This window comes from Coturnix japonica, chromosome 7, assembly GCF_054131305.1.
Source record: "Coturnix japonica strain WE chromosome 7, WE-NBRP24, whole genome shotgun sequence".
Classification (NCBI taxonomy): domain Eukaryota; kingdom Metazoa; phylum Chordata; class Aves; order Galliformes; family Phasianidae; genus Coturnix; species Coturnix japonica.
The window spans coordinates 29,570,811-29,589,756 of NC_140669.1; the positions used below are offsets into that span (position 1 = coordinate 29,570,811).

Sequence of the window (18,946 nt, forward strand, 5' to 3'; positions counted from 1 at the left end):
TGTATTTATAATTATTTTATTGTTGTAGTATTTAGGGACCTATGCCACAGCTCAGCTTTGTATTCTGCATGCTGGTTTCCAGCATTATTTAGCTTGACAAGCCATATATAATTGGCTCAAAATAATAAACAAACATTACGTTCAGGTCACGTATTGAGGTTGAACATCTTTGTGTGTCTACAAGTGTCTGTGTGTGGTATGGAGAGGGGAAGGAAGAGAAGTGAACTGTGAAATTTCAGAGAAGTGCTTGTTCTAGAGAACAAACAGAAAGGTGGGATTGTGGTGTAACTAACTTTCAGAGGAAATCAAACCAAAACTGTTTATAGAGTCACCAGAAATGTATTTTCCTCTGTCTGTGTAGGAAGCCAGTCCAAGTTAGTGAACGGTCTCTAGTTTTATGGTGTGCTCTTTCTCTAGCATTTCAGGACAAAAAGGTTTATGGCAGTGCACTGTATCCTTTGGTCACCTTTTATGGATTGTCTCATGAAGCAGTCACAAACCAGCTTAAACTGTGAGATTCGGTATCTGCAAGTGTGTCAGCTTTGATTGGAAGTAAGTATTGGGCTCTCCAAACTTCTCAGATAAACTGAAAAATATCAGGTGCACCTTCCAAGAACACACATTGCTTACTTGGGTTGAGGAAGCAGTTATCATTTGTGTTCCAGAAACTGGAACGTCATGTTTGAAACAGCAGTACTGCATACATGTGTTACAGATTTTCTAAGAGCCTTGCTCTACTCCAATGTACAGAAGTTCTGTTGGAAATAATAATAAGGCTGTGAATAATTGAGTTAAAGGTTATAAGAAAGCAGGAAAAGCTTAATAGTGAAAGTGTGCTGTTCGGTGTCTGGTGGTTTGTATGTGTGTTTTGAAACTGATTGAGTGGCTTTTTAGCTGAATAGATGTTAATGTTGTCTTGATATAACAGAGAAAGATCAACTTATTACTAATACTACTAATAGAGCTTTTGTGTTTTTTGCTTGGCTGGAATTACTTAATCGCTAACTCCAAGATAGAAGTTCTTGTTAATAAGCAGCGCAGATCCAACAGCTATAATGTCCCTTTGGGAGTTTTGTGTTGGTTAGATTGCCAACCTGCAGACCTTTCAGAACAAAGAGTTCCTTGCTTTAGGAAGCTTGCTAAGTCAAGGCCTGCAAGACTCTATTTTCACTCTGTCCATGTTCACACCAGCTGCTAGGTAAACTCGTGTGCGCACTCAAGGCTCACGCTTCATCTCAGTGCCCTGGATTTCACAGCAGACAATGAGTGGCCAGCTGAAGTTTAGAATGAAATGAATGGCGTGAGGAAAAGAAGGAGCAGAGTGAGTCTTTACCTTGGTAGAGCCTGTAAGTACATAATACTAATCCTCGTATGTTGTGATGGCAGAATCAGAAATGTACAACTTGTTAAGCCAGGAATACAACTGCTTTTTTTTTTCTATGCTCCTTCTACACATATGCTTCTGGAGAGAACACCTAAGGTGATGGAGCTCTGGCTCGAACTACTGTGACCAAGTGTCCAAGTGATCTTGAAGGAGGTCATAGCAGTAACCTTTCAGCTGTTCATTCCACAAGCAGTTAAATTGTTTGAGCCGTGCTGAAATGAGAGTCAATGCTGCTACACAAACCATAAAAGAAACAAACCAAAACAGCAACAAAAAAAGAGCTTTCGTTTCAAGTTGCATTAAACTGCTTGCATAATGCTGGAAGCAATAGAGGTGTTGCTTTTTTAAGAGGCCACCATTAGAAATACAGAACAGAAAGACACGCAGGCACAGAGATACGAAAATAATTGACACGGTAGTATGAAGATTTTCCAGACCAATTAATTCACATAAAATACAAAAAACATTTTGTAAACGATACAGTTTTCACTGAAGTACTTATGGAAAACACCATCAAAGGAGAGAAAAATCCCCAAACTTTTGTTCAACTCAGATGTGTATCTGTTTTATGCAGAAGACAAATAACTGTCAGGAAGTAGGTGACTAATGAAGTGGAACTCTGCGAATTCTTGCCTTAAATAAACAATTACTAGAGGAACGTTCAACCAATCAACATAAATACCACTTTGCAGAAGCCTAAAGGAAAATCCTTTAAGCAATTTGTAACAAGTAATCACAGCTAAGAACAAAACAGCCGGTGCTGTTCCTTTTTTAGGGTGCTGTTTTCTAAGCACCAAATAAGTGTTGTTTCCCCAAAGGCTGTCACAGCTAATCATATTTAAACATCCACGTGTGTCTGGAGAGTTGGTAATCACACTTGTAGCGAACATTAACGTCTATAAGCACCGTATCGACCTGTTTTTAAGAGCTGAGTGAGACTGGGGTATGTGCTGAGCCAAGAGGTCACAGCATTGTTGCATCTAAGTGGCGTGCATTAAGAATATGAGTTGCTTTTCCACACGATGACTGACAGCCTTTTATTGGAGGCTTGCTCTTCTCATAGCTGGATTCTATAGGGAAGATCTGAGTAGTGCAAAGGAACAAGCTGTGATAGCAGAGGCAGGCATTGCTCTTAGAAGCCAGGCAGAGCATGCAATTGGTTATGTGGAGTAAAAACATACCTGAAGCAGCTTTCTGGTTCTTTTCAGGTTGTGAATCAAGAGAAGGTTCTTCTCTTGTGAAACCTTGTCTAGCTGGTCATCCACCTGGATTAGCAGGTTCTGTAAAAGGATGGTTGCCATTGCTTCATTGTTGGATGCAGCCTCCCTAGAGAGCAGATGAATGAGAAACGCATGTTTTTAAGATGTCATAACAAGCGACAAACTAAACTGTACATAAATTTATAATTCATAGAGAAATAAAAGCAGTAAAAAGCTCCATTTAAATGTATCATGTAGAGCTATGTAAATAATTGGTTTTATGATCCCTGAATTCACCTAGCTGCAAGTCTGTAATGACAGTAAGAGGATGTTCTAAGCTCAGGCTGTGGACTCATCCAGAGGAGAGACCATCAGAGGTTTCCAGTCCTGGTTTCAGTGAATATTTAAACATTTTTAGCCCACTTGCTGATGGAAGCAAGACTTATGCACAGTGTGAGCCAGAGTCTGTCTCCCTCTGTCAGTCATATAGACATAATTTCTCAAGTTGCTGCCCATTTTCAGCCTAAGTTGACAGTGGGCTCAAAGTCCAAAAAATACCGTATCTGTACAAATTTCCCAGAAAACTGGCAGGTTGGTGGAGGAGAGGAATCCAAATTAGTGCCTCCACTGAGGAAAATGGCAGTAATAACTTGCTTCAGGAGGCAACAGCCAGATGGCCAGTCAGCAGATATATATCTTCACACCAGGCACCAGATGAGCCTTTGCCCAGCCAAACTATTTGGGGATATGGGAAGACTCTGAAGCTACTGATGAAGGGTATGTAGGGGACAAAGGATGCAAATGCATGGAAACAGGCTTTACTAGTTCTGCTATTTATGGAACAGCTTGTTACATGAACAGTAGCTTTAGTGAGTAGGATAGAGAAAGGTTGTCTGCAGTGGATGGCCTCCTTGTCCTAAGGTTACTCCCTCTTTGTTCCCCCAGTGGCAGGTACCTGTTTGATATTTGCCTGCTAAATCTGTCAAAAAGGAGTTTCTAATGATTCCCACAGCCCCACCGCATGCTATAACCTTTGAGGAAAATTATTGTATTAATTAGCAAATCTTTTTGACTATGTTTCTCCAATAGACCTGTGGATTTATCTTCCCAAATTCAGACGTCTCTTCCTGCTGCTTTTAGTATGAAAGTTTCTTGGTATTTAGTCCTGAATTTTCTTGAGATAGCTATTGAATGAGTATGATATAAATTTAACTTCTAGAAGACGGTAACTGCAAATTGCTGTTTTGTCCCCCAGAACTCTATATCCAGCTTGAAGTGTGATTTGGACAAGAGGAATAATTGTGTGCTACTGGAGGTAAAGGAATAATGTTTCCATTGAAAACTGACTTGGGTTGTGTTCTTCTGTGAAACATCTAGTGCCCTTATGTTTGTAGTCATAGAACTACCAAGGTTGGAAAAGACCTCTGAGATCATCCTGTCCAACCATCCGCTTATCACCAATATTTCCTACTACGCCATGTCCTTCAGTACAACATCTTTCTGTTCTTAGATCATTTTTATTGCCTTCTGCTTAGGATTAAGCTAAAATAAGAACTCACTCCCCTTTAAATGTTCTTTAAATTTCAAGTTAAAAGGAAAAGTGATCTGCACTCTAAGAAAAAGCATCCAAGCTGGAAAAGCTATATATTGATTATCTATTTATGTTTACCTTTAAATATGATGTTTTTCATTAGAATCATTTCAAAACATGCAAGGGACTCCACCCAACTGCACCCAGATCTTATTTTCATCAATACTGCCTTAAATTTCACGTTATATGGTAGTTTATTAGAAAAAAGCACAGTAATTAATTTGATTCTGTATTTAGATGTAAGCATGACCTTTGTATATAAAATGTGTTCAATGGAAATTATTACTTAATAAGTGGAAAATAATGTTGCAGCTTTAACAGGACTTTACTGACACCGAATCTCTTAAATAGATGAAGTGTAGTTCTAACTCAACAAGCTGAATCCATAAAAAGCAGGATACTATTCTTGGAATGTAGATGCCTGCACAGTTCAAACAGTGAGTACCCTAACATCTGAAAGCTGCTCATGATGGAAATTTAAAGAGAGGGAACAAATGTATTCCTTACCAATCCTGGCTTTCTATCCATTGTGCCAGCAGATGCCGAATTTCCATGGGGAAGTTATCATCATAGAACTGGTCGACCTGCTCCAAAAACTTTATTTCCAGTTGTTGAACTTGACTCCACTGGGACATGCTGCAAAAGAAATGATTAAACTTGTTTGAAAATAGCAACGTATCAGCAATACAAAGGGTACAAAACATTAATTTTCATCACAGTACTTTTTTTTTTTAATATGTAGTTTAATATTCCTGATTATTTTCTGTCTTTAAAACTGAAGCTTTAAAACTAAAACCTAGCTGAAGTCAGTCAGTTAAAGGGAAGAGGGTGAAAAGCAAGCAAGGCCAATAGATGTTTTAGCTCTTACACCTCTGCCAGCTTTCTTCCCTAGTGCGTATATTTTGATGACAACGAAGGGGGGAGGTTTGTACAGCATCTCTTCCTAGGGAAGTAGTTCAGGTTTGTGTGCTTCAAATCCAGGCTAAAATGTTCCTATGAAATCATAATAAAAGCAAAGGATTTGCTTACAACAATGAATTCACACCGTTTTATGTTGTTGTGCTGTTGCTAGAGCCCTATGTTTTCTATTTGGAGAGGACTGCTTACTTCAGAATGCAAAATATTGGTCTAGCGTATCTTCCCCATTTTTACTTGACATAGAATTATGTGATTTGGTGTTAAAAAAAGAAAAAGTCCAACTTGGGAAGGGTATAGACATATGAAAACTCAAAGATGAGAAATTATGGGGTCACCCAGTTGTGGGCTCTGAAATTCCTAGCTGGGCTATCGACCCCAGTTAACTTCTCTAATGAGAGTTACAGATTTTAGGTGGGTTGAGTTGTCTTTAAATAGCCACTGCTTCCCATGGACTGAAGGGATTACTTTGGGTGAGCAGCCTCTCAAAGCAGACACCACAGTGATTCTTCTACTTGGGCAGAGATGATATTTCTGACATCTGTATGCCAAGGTGTTGCATCATCATTAATCTGACTGGTGAGAACATTTTCATTGTGGTGTTTGGTTTTTCTGACACAGGAAAGCATATTCAAAAGCAGAAAGAGAATAAGCTCCAACAAGAAAGCAGAAATTGATTTGCTGCTTTAGCCCCACTGTACACTAATGAAGCCTGAAGGCTACTCTGAAGTGTCCCATCGGGTTGTGTCACTGCTCTTACCTACCCTTCCACATCGTTGCAGCACTATCAGATCTCCTATATCGCACTGGAGGATGCACTGAGATAAACCCATGTACTTTTGTACTGCACTGAGAGATAAACACTGCCTCAAGGCAATGCTGGGTTGTGGTTCTAGCTGTGTCATCTGCAGAAAAAGTCAGCAATAGCTTTGGAAACAGGTAAGGATACACCCTGGGGCCTCCCACCTTGGTCCTCCTGTGAGCTCTGCCCACGGCCTGGTCCTTTACTAAGGGTTGTCTGCCCCTCATTGCCTTGGTTCACACTAGGAAACTATGTACAGTACAATGCTGTGCATTAAAGATTGCACTGCAGTTGGGGCAACGTGGTGTTTTTGGACGTTTTTGATAGGAATTTTCCCTGCAAATTAAAAATATGGGGTTTCATCAAAATCGGCATCTTTATAAAAAGCTGACCTTTTTATAAAAAGCTTTTTCATTTCCACCTCTGAATTGTAGTTTCATAATGTCAAGATTTCAAAGGAGAGAATATATATTTTTGGAGCAATATATAGGAACATTTTCCTATCTCTGCTGTTGCACAGGTAATTACAAAGAAGCTCAGGCCTTATTTCTTGAGTTACCAGCACAAACCAAATCATAATGTAATAACACCTCATGTTGGGAAAATAAGATTTGTAAGCCTGCTTGCTTTCATTGAGAGATTTTATTGCAGCTTCTGGCAAACTGTGGTGGTTGTGATACGCTACAAGTATTAAGAACTTTGTGTTTTTATATAAATAAATAAAACCAAGATGATGCTGCACCCTTGTTGGACTTCTAGGTGATGTTCTGGGGTGCTAGTGTGCCACAGACCTTGCAAAGGATGGGCCTGGTCTGTACCCAGGGTTCTGGGAGCACATTTGATACTGAATGTCCTGCTTCAGGTTTTCCTTTTCCTGTGAGTTGTGCTGGGAGTTTAAAAGCTCAGGACACCTGTAGTTTATATTGAATCTACCATGAAAGGTTGTAGCAGAAATTTACCGTATTTAAAAATTAGCATCAAGCAACTGCAAATGAAATAGTAACAGTGCAACTGCCTCACTTTCTATGTCGTGAGGTGCTCATTCAGATACTTTTGGTTCTGTCTGCAGTTACGACCTGTGCCACCACCACGACATTCCGTATGGTCCCCCTGCTAGATAAATCTCACCTGACTCCCCTGATGGAGTGGCCCAGTGGTGCAGGGGCAGTGGGGAGCCCCAGGACCATGAGACCCCCAAATCCAGGTAAGTTACCCCCCTTCCTTCCCCCCCATGATACCCTGAAAGCTCCAGATGGATGGACAGATAGACAGACAGAAAGAACTCCCCTGACTTACCTGTATGAGCGGTCCCTGAGCTGCTGGCGGTGTCCCCAGGTGCGGCTGCCTCTTGCCCTACGTTTTATGCTGCCCCAGCTCTGTCCCGGCAGCTTTTCCTGTGCGTCAGCTGTGCCCTCACCGCCCCGGGGAGTGGAATGGGGCCGTGTCACAGTTTAAAAACATCACGAGAAGCGCAGCCCTCTGTGGTTGCCTTATTGCTCTTCTATGAGGCGTTTCTGGAGCAGACAGCAGAGAAAGGTGAAATGTTGGCTCTTGGTTCGGAAATGGCCAGAAGGAAGATGTTTATCAAAAAACACCCCAAAACATCAGTCAGTTCTTCAGTTCGTAATGTGGCACCCTGGCCTTTGCAAAGGGCTCTCAGGGAGCCAGTCTTCACCCCCTTTCCAGGCAGGCACAGTGAACCCTACATGTGGACTGTGCCCGCTGCCTTTTGTGACCCACACTAGTGGAAGGGCTCGGGGCTGTCCCAAGAGCAGCTCAGCAGCAGAACGTAACCACACCGCATACTGTGACTTCCTGCAGCAGTTACGGGTGCTTTGTTTCAGGCAGAGCCTGAGATGCAGGAGCTCCTATCTGAGATAAAAGGCTCAGTCCCTGCCCCAAAGTGTTAGCAGCCTGACATCTTCCCTATCATTATAAAGGTGATGATGGTGGGCACGCTCCAACTATTTTTTCCCCCAAAATAAGTTAGTTTATTGAAAAAGGATCAGCATAGCATTGGGTGCAATGCTGCTAAAACCTAAGTACATGGAAAGTGCTTCATTATGATGCTTTCAAATCCACCTGACCTCATGGGGCAGAGCTTGAATGGTGGCATCAAGGCTCTAGCAGCAGACCAAATAGCTGCAACCCATGCTGAAGGGGATTCTTTTGAGCAATCAAGATTTTGTGGGTTCTATTGTGTGTTACCAGAAACCTCAGCCATAAGCAGGTCTTCTCTGTGCTGGGCTGTAGGAGCAGCAAATGGAAGGTGTGCTCGCCTGTGAGCTGACAGAGTGGTTCTGCTTTCTGTGCTGGGAGCAGCAGGAAGCCTTGCTGAAGTGAGAGAGCCAGGTGCAGGAGTGTGGTAAAAAGGAAGGTGCTTGTCACTAGTGATGTGTAATTATATTTTCCAGGTGGCATGGAGAGGGAATTGGAAGTGATGAGAGAATCTCTGATACATAGGTAACTTCTGGATCTGCTGGTAGATGTCACCTTCACTGTCTGTATGCTTGAAATGAGATGTGGCATTGACTTCTATAGCACTGAACATTTTTTTTTTTTCAGGTGCATTTGTAATCTGAGAGCCAGAATCATGACTGATCTTTGCAAAATCCCTGCTTATTGAATCAAGTGGTCTTGTGCATGCTTCGGTGGCCTCTGTATTTGTCTGTTATTCTTTTATGCTGCACTGCTGTTTATTTGCTCCTTATGTTTCACAAGTGAGGTCAGGCTGCAGTGTCCTGGAGGAGATTTTCTTCAGCCTTTTGTTCTTGTAAAATAACTGGTATATAAAGTCACGTTAGCTTTCCAAAGCAGAAGTGGAAGCTATGGTTGCAGAGCCAGCAGCTGCTGCCACCAATGACCAGATGCACATGTCGTACCCAACTGCATTTTGGCTCCTGTGAGTGGTTGTTTTAGGTTCTGATTTGACTTGGCAGTCGCTGGCTCAAAGAGGAGATACTAAAGCAGGAAGAATGTTTTCACTGCCCTTTGTCAGGAGCTGGGGGGTGAGTTTGAAGTCAGGCTCCCACTTTGTCTGCAGAGGTCAGGAACCAAACTCAGATAAATTTTGGCAAGAGCCCGCTCAGGCCTCTGCTGTGTGTCCTTCAGCCTCTGGCACTCAAAGGAGGAGATACAGCCGCAATGCACCCATGTTTTATGTTATATTTTTCCTGCTGGCAAGTATCCCACTAGTTCCATTTCCAAAGCAGCTGATTTTCAGGTGGTTTGCTGTGTACCAGCTTGCACTGGGACACAGAATTAGCAGTCTGAAGACCACCCAATAAATAACATTTATTAGCAATTTAATTTCATGCTGTCAGTAGGGGGAACTCTTGCACTGCACTTTAGCTTCTGAATAAATATTGATAACTACCTGTCTTTTCTTTTAGATTAAGTACTCATTCTCTAAGCATCCTTCCACATCTGATATCCATAATGATAAGAGGATGGGTGGGTCACACCATCCCAGTAGAATAGCGTAATAGCAGGGATGCTTTTTGCTTACTCTCTCTCCTAATCTTTAAAACAAGGTCTGAGTGGGAGTGGCCGTTGTTAAGGTGATGTTCTTTCAATATCTATTCAGGGTTGCTTCAAGAGGAAGGAACTCCGGGTATTCCCCAGGTTAACTGAAGGCAGTTCCTTACCTGAGGGTCAGAACTCTGTGCCCAAACAGATGGTTGCTGCTGTCTCCTGCTGCAGGAACTGCAGCTGATGACCAGGGTGGGAGCAGCTGTGCAGACCATGGCACAGACTGCCTTTGAGGCAGGAGGTTCTCTCAGTGTCTGGATGCTGTAGAGAGGTGGGGGGATGTCTGAGGCCTCACAGAACTTGCTGGAGGTGGTGGAGGGAAGTGCACTTTGTCTGCAGTAGAGGAATAAAAAGGCAGCTTCAGGGCTTTTGCAGGGAGCTGAAATGCTTCTTGAGAGATGTGGGAGGAGGAGCAGGAACCCAGGCAGAGATTGCTGAGCCGTGGCTGTGCTGGAGCTCAATGCTCTGGGAAGAAGGGTCAGTAGAGTATGTTTGCATGCTGTGGAGGATGTGACAGTGCTTGGAGATGTCAGGAGAACTGCTGAAGAGTTAATAAGAATCAGATGGCCAAATTGTGTGGGCTACTTAAAGGGAAGAAAAAGTCTCAAATAATGGAGAAGGAGTCTGGACACAGTAATCTTCGAATCAGAAGTTCACAAAGTTGTTTCTAGGAATACAGAGCCAATTTATTACTTTGATCAGTGTGACCAACCTGTAATCAAGATTATCATCTCTTGTATTTGGCCTCTGGTCATTATACTCCCTGACTAACCTTTAATTAGAGTATGTCTCATCTATTTTTTACATAAGGGAGACATTTAGCTTAACGTGCTGTGCATGCGCTGTGTCTTGTCTGAGCTGTTCATAGCTTTTCCTCTTGTATTCAAAACATGGACTTCTGGACTCAGTGAGACTTGTAAACACTGTAATCATGAGAAATTGTCTTGCTGGCAGTGTAGTTCCTCCGAGTCAGCACAGCATAAATCAGCAGTCGTGCGTGCAGGTCACATCCACTACTGTCCTCTATTTGGAGAAAAAGACAGGAACAGTGATGTTGTCCTGAAGCTGCACGTTCTAACAAGCTGTTTGTGAGTGCTAGAAGGATCTCTTGGCTCTGTGTTTGCGTGTAGCTGAAAGACTGATTGTTATGCTCAGAAATAAGTGTTTTTGTTTGTCTATTGAGTTGTTCTCAATTGCTGAAAAACTGTTTTCCTCCTTCCAGTAGTAAGTAAGCTGTATATGCAAGTGTATAAATCTGTTTGGAGTATGTATAGATACCTCACTCAAATATGTGTTGATACCAGCTAGAAAAGAAAATCATTACAACATCACGTGGATCTCTCTAGCACATCTCTCTCACACGGTTTGAGGCACATGCTACTTGGGGTCCTGCAGTAACCACCCGAATCATCATGTTGATGAAAAATGATCCATAAGGCCTTCATTCCACCTGGATTACAGCCTGCTGTTGTTTAGAGAAAGGCTGGAAAGAAGTGATGGCAGGCAAGGTAGTTTAGAAGAGCAAGGGGAAAGGAATCAACTCTTGGGGTCTTGTATTGTCTTATAGTGCAAATGAAACCTTCTCTTGATAATGAAAAATTGCGTATGTTATGTTATTGTTATGTTCATATCGTTATGAATCTTCTTTGCTTAACATCCCCCTTATATTAAGTGTTTTTACAGCCATTTTCATACTTTGATATGCATGAAGCCTTTAACTCTTCCACCTCCTAAACAGTCTCATGCACATTCAACTTCTGCTTTTCCTGAATTAATTTGTAGTCAGGCTTCCTGTTGTGTTTTGAGTTATGTAGGTTTGGTAGAAATCTAACAGCTCTTTTTGAGAAGACTTTTCGTCTTTGTGCAGACTGTGGGCTCTCAGGAAGCATTTATCTTATTTGATACAAGCCTTCTCGATCATTGGTAATGACCCCTTTTGTTTGCATGGAAATAGTGAGCTTTCTGATTGCTGTTCTCCCAAGCATAGTGTGAGAAATAAATACAAAACCAATGCGATTTGGGTGGTAGTGTTTCTGCGCGTGTATTTCCATGGAGCTTAACCTGGAGGGCAAAAAGAGGAACCTCTTGGTGCTGCGACTTGATTAGTATGAAAGTCAGTATAGACCGGATAACAGAGAGCAGAATGTCTCATAGTAAACGTCACTTGGGACTCGCACTGTCACTAGTTACTTGAATTCTTACTGCCTTCCATATGTGGGGTCGGGATGACTATGCATAATGGTTATTTCTGAGGATACCTACGAATGTGTTTGCTTTGCAGTCTCTTAGGACCTTAGAGGAGTCATTGAGCTTTATTAAACTTGCTCGTATATGCTGATTGCTGAAAGCAATTTGATGCTGAACAATGGCTTGAAATAAAAAGATCGATAGTTTCAGAATTAGAAATGGATCATACTTTGAAAGATAACTCGGTTAATTAATTTAATCAAGTCTTTTCACAAAGGCAGCAATTAAATCAAAGTTTGATCATCTCTACTTGATAATGCTTAAAATATTCCATATTAAAATTGAAGGTTTTAACTCTGGTGGCAGTAAAATAACCTCTTGATTTATGCTACTCCCTGAAACTGCTCATCTATTTGTGCTGTTTATAGAAGAAAACACACTCCTTCAGAATTTTTCTTTTCTTTTCTTTTTTTTTTTTTCCTTGGCTGGGCTATGAGAAAAAAAATACAGCACCAACTAAACAAATTGAAAGCAGATGTACAGTTGACCTTAATTGTATCTTTAGATATCACAAGAAGGATGGCAATCACGCGCCTGTTATGGACTTATTGTCTTCTTTCTAAGCTGTCTGAAAACAGTGTCTGCTTTGATCCTTGTATTCCTTTCAAGTTTTCTGTAAGAAGTAGCTGGGGCTCAATCTTTCTTTTATAGACCTGTTTTGTTCCTGAACCTCAGTCCCTTGGCACACTGCTTGTACAGGCCCTTGTCATGGAAAGGTTAGTTGCAATCTGTTATGTCCCTCACTTAGTGCCCTTCCTGTGGTAGAGGGGAAGCTGGAGGGAGATGGATGAGCGTTGTGATCCCATATATGTATATATATTGAAAATCTTTCCTGTATTTTCCAGATGGCTTTTTCAATTTATTTCACAGTGTTCAGTATGAATCAGTTTTCAGTGTGATTAATTCATACCGGATATGAAAATGATCTTGTTTTCACTAGAGGACAACCAACATGTCTGGTAGTGTAAGAAGACATCGAGAACTGAAACTGTACGTGAAAATTTAACATTGAAAGTTGTTCTAATAGTGTGAACAAAACTTGTATTGTTCTCTTGTATTCATAGGGAGAAAAAGATGATTTCTAGAGCTCAGTTATAGAATCGTAGAATGGTTTGTGTTGGAAAGGACCTAATGGTCATCTACGCATTGGACATTTAGTTCTAATCCCCCTGCTATAGGCAGGGACGCCTCCTGATAGACCAGCTTGCTCAATAACATGGAGAGATGTTATTAAAGGAGAAAATAGCCTGTAGCCATAGGAGAACCAAACTTGAGCTCAATTCTTTCTATAGTCTGAAGTCATTCAAAGTTGCATCTTGTATCTTCCTTGTAGGTGTTATGTTGACAGTGCTCCTGTAGGGTAGGGATTGGCATTCTCTATTTATCCTTGAGAAACCAAATGAGGTTTAAGGAGAGAGCGAGCTGCTAATTCACCTGATTATTCAGGCAGTCCGTCATCAGGATCCAAGGACTTTGTACTGCAGAGGAAGCAGTCGTGATGTACATAGAGAAGGAATCCAAACCTGGCCTCCTTCTTCCCAGAAATAGATGTGGGCCTTTGTGGTTGGACATTAACAATGTTGGGCAAGCCCATGCTTTCATTCTTGTTCTGGATGAGTTAGCACAGCCTCAGCTGTGGGAGCAAGTACTCCTCCTCTGCTTTCTCTAATACTGTGAAGCAGCTTGTAGTGTGAGGATTACAGTAGTCTGCTGGGAGAGGAGAAGAGACTGCATGTCTGCATTCTCTCAGCATGGTAAGGAAGTTAAGCTGTAGTCTTTGTGTCACAGTAAGTACTCCAGTACTGATTTATGTGTTTATTTGCAAGACGGCACATAGATTTCTAGGCAAGGTGATGTCTGCAGCAGGAATTCCTCCCTGCCACTGCTGCGTGTTGGGTGTTGTTGGAGCTTGTGCTCTGGATTAGAGCACACTGAGTGTGCTCTTGGCAAATAGTGGAGAGCCTTGAGTCAGAATGGTGTTAGGGGTGAAATGGGCAGCAAGCTGCTGAATGATATGGGTTGGGGCGGCATGGCTTCCATGCCATGCATAGCTCAGGCACCCACTTGTTCTATGTGCCTAAAACACCGGGCAGGCATTCTGAGGTCTGTATTTCTTAGCTAGGCTCCTAAAATTATTCAGACTTTATTTTTAGTGCGTTTAGGATCTTGTCTTTAATAAAAAACAAAGTACCCTTGAAATACAAGCTATAAATCACTTTTTTCATCCTCATGTTCCTTGACTCATTAATCATTTACAATCATTTAATGGTACTTAGTTTTCACATCTCTCAATAGTTTGAGCATGAGATAAAGAGCTCCTCTTTGAACAAGTAACAGTGATTGGCGTGAGTGGGAACCTGTGATCTCTGTTTTCCTCTTTTTTCCTCTAGGGTGTGATCTGCAGCATCTGTCTGGTGTGAGTCTGAGCCTATTGGATTTTTACTACAGGGACTGATGGCTCAGCCATCTTGATCATGGTCTGGAAAAAAATAGGAATATTGCCTCACTCATTTGGGAGAACAGTAAATAGTGCATCATAAACACATTGTCGTGTGCTGCCACAGTAGTTTTCGTTCACAACCAAAAGGTTTTGGCAAAGATCTTTCAATTCTTGTCTTTCCCCCCCCCCCAGTGCTTTGTTGAGTTCTTCTCATGGTTACGAATGCTTACACATATCTTTCAGAAAATCAGGCTTTGTGTACAGGTTGTTTTGCACAGTGCTGTGTGAGGGCACCTGACCTACTTGTGACCCAGAGACTGAGAAGTGCTACTCGTTGCTGCAGCGAAGCAGATAACCAACACCACGAGCGTTATCTTCTGCCAGAAAGAAACCACTGATTCCTGTGTACTCTTGAGAACTGTTAGAGGTTCTCAGTAAAACTGATGCTAATATCTTTTGAGGTAGATATATTTTTAACTTTGTTTGATAAGCCACACATATATTTAAACTGCTGCTACTGTGAAATAAATAACGTTAGGCTATTTGCGAGTGCACAGAGCGCTCAGAGCTGTGCTGAAAGGCACGATGCTCATGAAGACTGTTGAGCCTTCTTTGTGATCTGTTGCTTTGGAGCCCTCTGGGGAAAGCAAGCAGCTGGAGGGCTCTGACAGCCAGTGTTCTATACTCCCTTATGCCAGCCACGTGATGGCGATGGCTCAAGTTGATAACGCTGGGGCAGCACCTCCGGGGTGAATCATACCTGATATGAGGCATCTGCCAATGACAACCAAGCAAAACCACAGAGCAACTCATGTTTTATGGAAATTCAAACTCTCCTGCTAGTTTTACAGGTGGAAGGAAGTAGTTCATCTACTGCTCTGCTGAAAATGAGTATCCTCATGTTGCATTGTGAACTGCATTTTTTTTTTTATGTTTTTTTCCTCAGTCTATTCTAATTTGGTCTAAATTTGGGAATTTTTGGTCTTTGTGACTTATCTGTTATCACTCGTTGGGGAAATACTATGAAGGAAATTACCAAATTCAGCCGAATATAACTAAGGGACAGCAAAGCATGCCACTGTCTCTGAATTCTCTGGTCTCATCAGCCTGAGATACAAACGTTGATAGGTTAATGAGGTTCTCAAAGGACAGCAAGTTATGTACTGTTGTGGGAGTTTTGTGATGACTCAGTGGTGGCCACATTTGAATTGCATGAAGGCATTTGCTTTCAGATGACACCACAGTGTTGCCTGGGTTCACCAAGGTAAGGAGGAGACACTTTGTGTTGTCCAGGAGCAATGTCAAGATTCACACTGTAGAAGCCCACTTGGTTCTGGATCTGCAAATTCACAGTGTTTCCTCACTGAAATGAAACGCTTGATTTATTCTAGTATCTGCTTCAGCATTTTGGTATTGTCATCCAAAGACTTGAGTAATTATGGTTCCTTTAAAGTTTTTGTCTGTCTTAAACTCTAAGAGGTACATTTGCTTGCCCTGGAGAAAAGTAGAATAATGACCACACAGATGCTTTAGAGTGGGTGAGGTTGTGCATCCTCATGCAAAGTAGAGGTATCAAATAAGTATATAATGAGCCTAATTATAGTTTAAAAAAAAAAAAAAAAATCCTTCTCGTACTCCAGCCCATAGTCAGACTTGGACTATTATTGCAGCGGGTGTACGTGCGGCAATACTGCTTGGACTTCATCTAGCCAAACATCACAAGCACTTCTCACCCAAAGTGCTTATCACTACAAGGTAAGTGGGCATGCTGCTTCGGGCATGAGAAATGGAGAAGTGGGAGTGAAAGGTGCCAACATAGTACCGATCATTGTTTGAAGCAGTAGATATGCTGCTCAGCTGTAGACTGTGTGGCAAAACCCGTCTGAGCTTCTTGCTTTCTTTGCCTCTGTTTCCCCATCTGTTATATCTGTCTTGCAAATGTTGGTTTTGACTAAGAATGCTATTGTGCCAGCACAGGCAGTGGTTTTGTTAAGAGAGGCTTATGGTGTAACCAGAATTGTTTTATCTACGCCTTTTCAAGTAGGCGGCGTTATTAAAATCATCATGACTTAGGTAAATAAGGGCACTGAGTACAATACGGGGCACTTTAAACACCAGTCATTCCCTGTAGTGGATTGGAATCCTACTAAGATTAGTGTTGAAATGAACTCATTTCTTGTTTTTAACTTTCTTAATCTCTTCTGTGAAATTTTAACCTCTTTTACCTTTGCCTCCCTGTTGACCTTGCCTATCTATAATATGTATATATTCAATTTTTAAATACATCTATTTAAAATAGGAATACAGTCACGAACAGACACCCACGTACACTCATCACATGGAATTAAACATTTTCATGACCAAACAGGATGCATCATAAATCTGTTTGGGTACATCATTTTAGTTGAGAAAGAGTTTCTTATGGAAACACTGATTGAGTTGTGTTGCGTTGTTTTTTTTAAGTAAAGGAAAAGATGATGCAAGTGCGAATTGTTGCTCTGCTGAAATACTGTAGGTGTAGTTTCAGTGGAAGCCTAACGCAGTCAGGGCTCATGTCTCCAATATCTCACCCTGCTGCTTGTTTGGAGGTAGTAAAATACCATGTCAGACCACATGCTACAACTTGCCACTCTATTGCTTAACTACTACCGTAAGAATGCTTTAATTGAGGGAAATACTAAGAAAAGAAAAGCTTATTTTTTTCAGGCTTTTTTCAGATCGTGCTTTCTCTCTGGCCTACAAAGGATGCCTTAGTTGCTCTCTAGATTTTGGTTGAAGTTAACTAAGAGGAAGGTTGGTGGGATTTGGAGGCTTGCCATGGATTTAAGCAGTTCTGCTCCTAACTCCCAGGCTTTGGGACATCCCGAGTTCCAGAACACATCTTTGTTGTTCTATCAGACAAGAATTGATCTAGCCTGATATACTGGCATAACAAAACTTTAATTATCCTTCAACGTTGCGCTTGAATGTACATGCCTTTGTATGAGAAAGCAGTCCTATTAGCAGTCAAGTCTCTTCTTACAAATCTGTGCCTTGAGATAATAATGTCTCAAATCTGCCATACATCTAAATGAGAGCAGTAGTTAGCCCCCTGCTGTAGGCATGTGTCCTGCGTAATGCTCAGCTTTTCAGTAGTGACTTCAAATTCAGGGAAACCAAGACATGTAGTACTGTATTTATAACTCTAGGTGATATTCAGCTTTCTGTTGTGAAAGGGGGAGTGGTGAGTTTAATAAATACGCTATGTAAAGTTTCTTTTCAATCACCACCACAATAAATGCACTCTATTATCTGTGTAGTGGTTTCAGGCAGCAGTTCACATTGTTGGTTTATTTCTCCTGGGCGTGTTTGGTGTGTTTTTGAAAGTCAATTTAAAAAATGCATGGATAGATTGTAAAAAGAATATAGTGCTTTCCATTCAATTTTGTCTTACAGGCTCCTCTCACAGACCACATTACCACAGGCACAGGACTTCTTGGACGCTGCTGTGGAATGGTAGAGCACAGCTCAACAGGAAGGGCTGTGTTATACATCATGGTTTTGGTATTTCATGCTCTGGGTAAAGACTTGCAAGACCAGGAGAAGAAAATCACCTGTAAGTAATATCTGCACTTAGTCACCCGGTCTGTGCAGGCAGATAGCACTGCTTCCATTTCAGTGTTTGCAGGCAATTGAGCAAGGCAATGAGTACAGCTAGATTTAGTCACAGATTTTCAGTTGCAGCTGGAACTTTGAAGGGTTGAATTCGTTTTAGTTTAGGCTGGACCTCTGATTTTTCTTGCTATTAAACAAAACCAGCTGAAGATGAATGAATTGGCTAAAAGTGAATTAGCATTTTTATATTCCCAAACAGAGCAGGTTAAAATGTCCAGCTCAAATAGACATGGATCACGTCTGCTCAAGGTGCTGAGCCCTGCAGACAGCAACTAAATGTCTGTGGCAACTGGTGAGCTTCATCCCAGAACTAACCTTGCCTTTGCGGCCTGACCTCTCCCTGCCCAGCAGCTGGCGTGATTTCTGGCCATAAAGGAGACCTTGTGCTTTGTGTCTGAGCTGGTGCATGGTGTCCAACGGCTCGTGTCGCAGTTCTGCAGCTGTTCAGCCACATCTCACCCAAAGGCTTGGGCAGCAATTTGCTAAGCCCCGTGCTACTGTGTCCCAGCTCAGCAATGGCTGAGCATCCCTCTGGCTGCCCCCCCATCTTCCTCCCCTGGCTTAACAGCTGTGAGCTTCCAATCCTATTCAGTGTCTGAAGGGGTCCTGCTGGATTTACTGTCCCTTGATGCTGTGCCACCTGTAAGGACAAGTCCCTTGTTGTTCAGGATTCAGAAAGAGATGTCCCTTGAAAAGCCTCAGCTGACCCATGCCCAGACATTTTTCCCCACCATGAAGCTCTTACCTGGAAGCTGCTGCCCAGATACTGTTTCTCGTGTTCCCAATTGAGACTTGTTCCCTGTTGCCCAGCATTCATGTCTTACTTGATGGAATTCTGGAAAGGACTTGGTTTCTTTCTTGCCTCTGAACTGCACAAGTACTCACACAGTGTACCACAAAGGTGGTACCATGTGGATGCCCTCCTTTGCCTTAAGCGACCGTGTCTGTGAGTGATCTGCATTTAGGTGTAGAGATTTCTGTAAGGTCACATATACCTGTTTAGCTGTGGTCTCAGCATTTAAGGTGGTTCTTACTCCATTTGAAAACCAAGAAGGACTTTCTGTCATCTACTTCCAGGAAAAGGCGATTGAATATCATGCTCTCCATTCGTCAGCAGCTCTTGTTGTGGTAGCTGTTGCTGTGGAAATGCTTTTATGATGTAGTAAAGAAATAGGTTTGCAAT

At 41.9% G+C, this 18,946-nt stretch overlaps 1 protein-coding gene and 1 long non-coding RNA gene across 2 annotated transcripts in view; one reads left to right on the plus strand and one right to left on the minus strand.

Moving 5' to 3' along the window:
• The window catches only part of STAT4 (signal transducer and activator of transcription 4), a 35,270-nt gene extending 27,931 nt beyond the window's left edge, over positions 1-7,339 (minus strand). The window contains exons 1-3 of the mRNA XM_015867640.3: positions 7,188-7,339; positions 4,682-4,810; positions 2,566-2,710 (exon numbers count right to left, since the gene is read on the minus strand). Of these exons, the coding sequence (XP_015723126.1) occupies positions 2,566-2,710; positions 4,682-4,809 (273 nt within the window). The 5' untranslated portion in view covers position 4,810; positions 7,188-7,339. The remainder of the gene's footprint in view (positions 1-2,565; positions 2,711-4,681; positions 4,811-7,187) is intronic.
• On the plus strand, positions 1,192-7,095 carry LOC116653659 (uncharacterized). Its single transcript, XR_014948418.1, has 6 exons — positions 1,192-1,346; positions 3,839-3,898; positions 4,526-4,611; positions 4,714-4,867; positions 5,872-6,028; positions 6,961-7,095. It is a non-coding gene; the product is annotated as an uncharacterized LOC116653659 (long non-coding RNA).
• Positions 7,340-18,946: the final 11,607 nt, after the last annotated feature.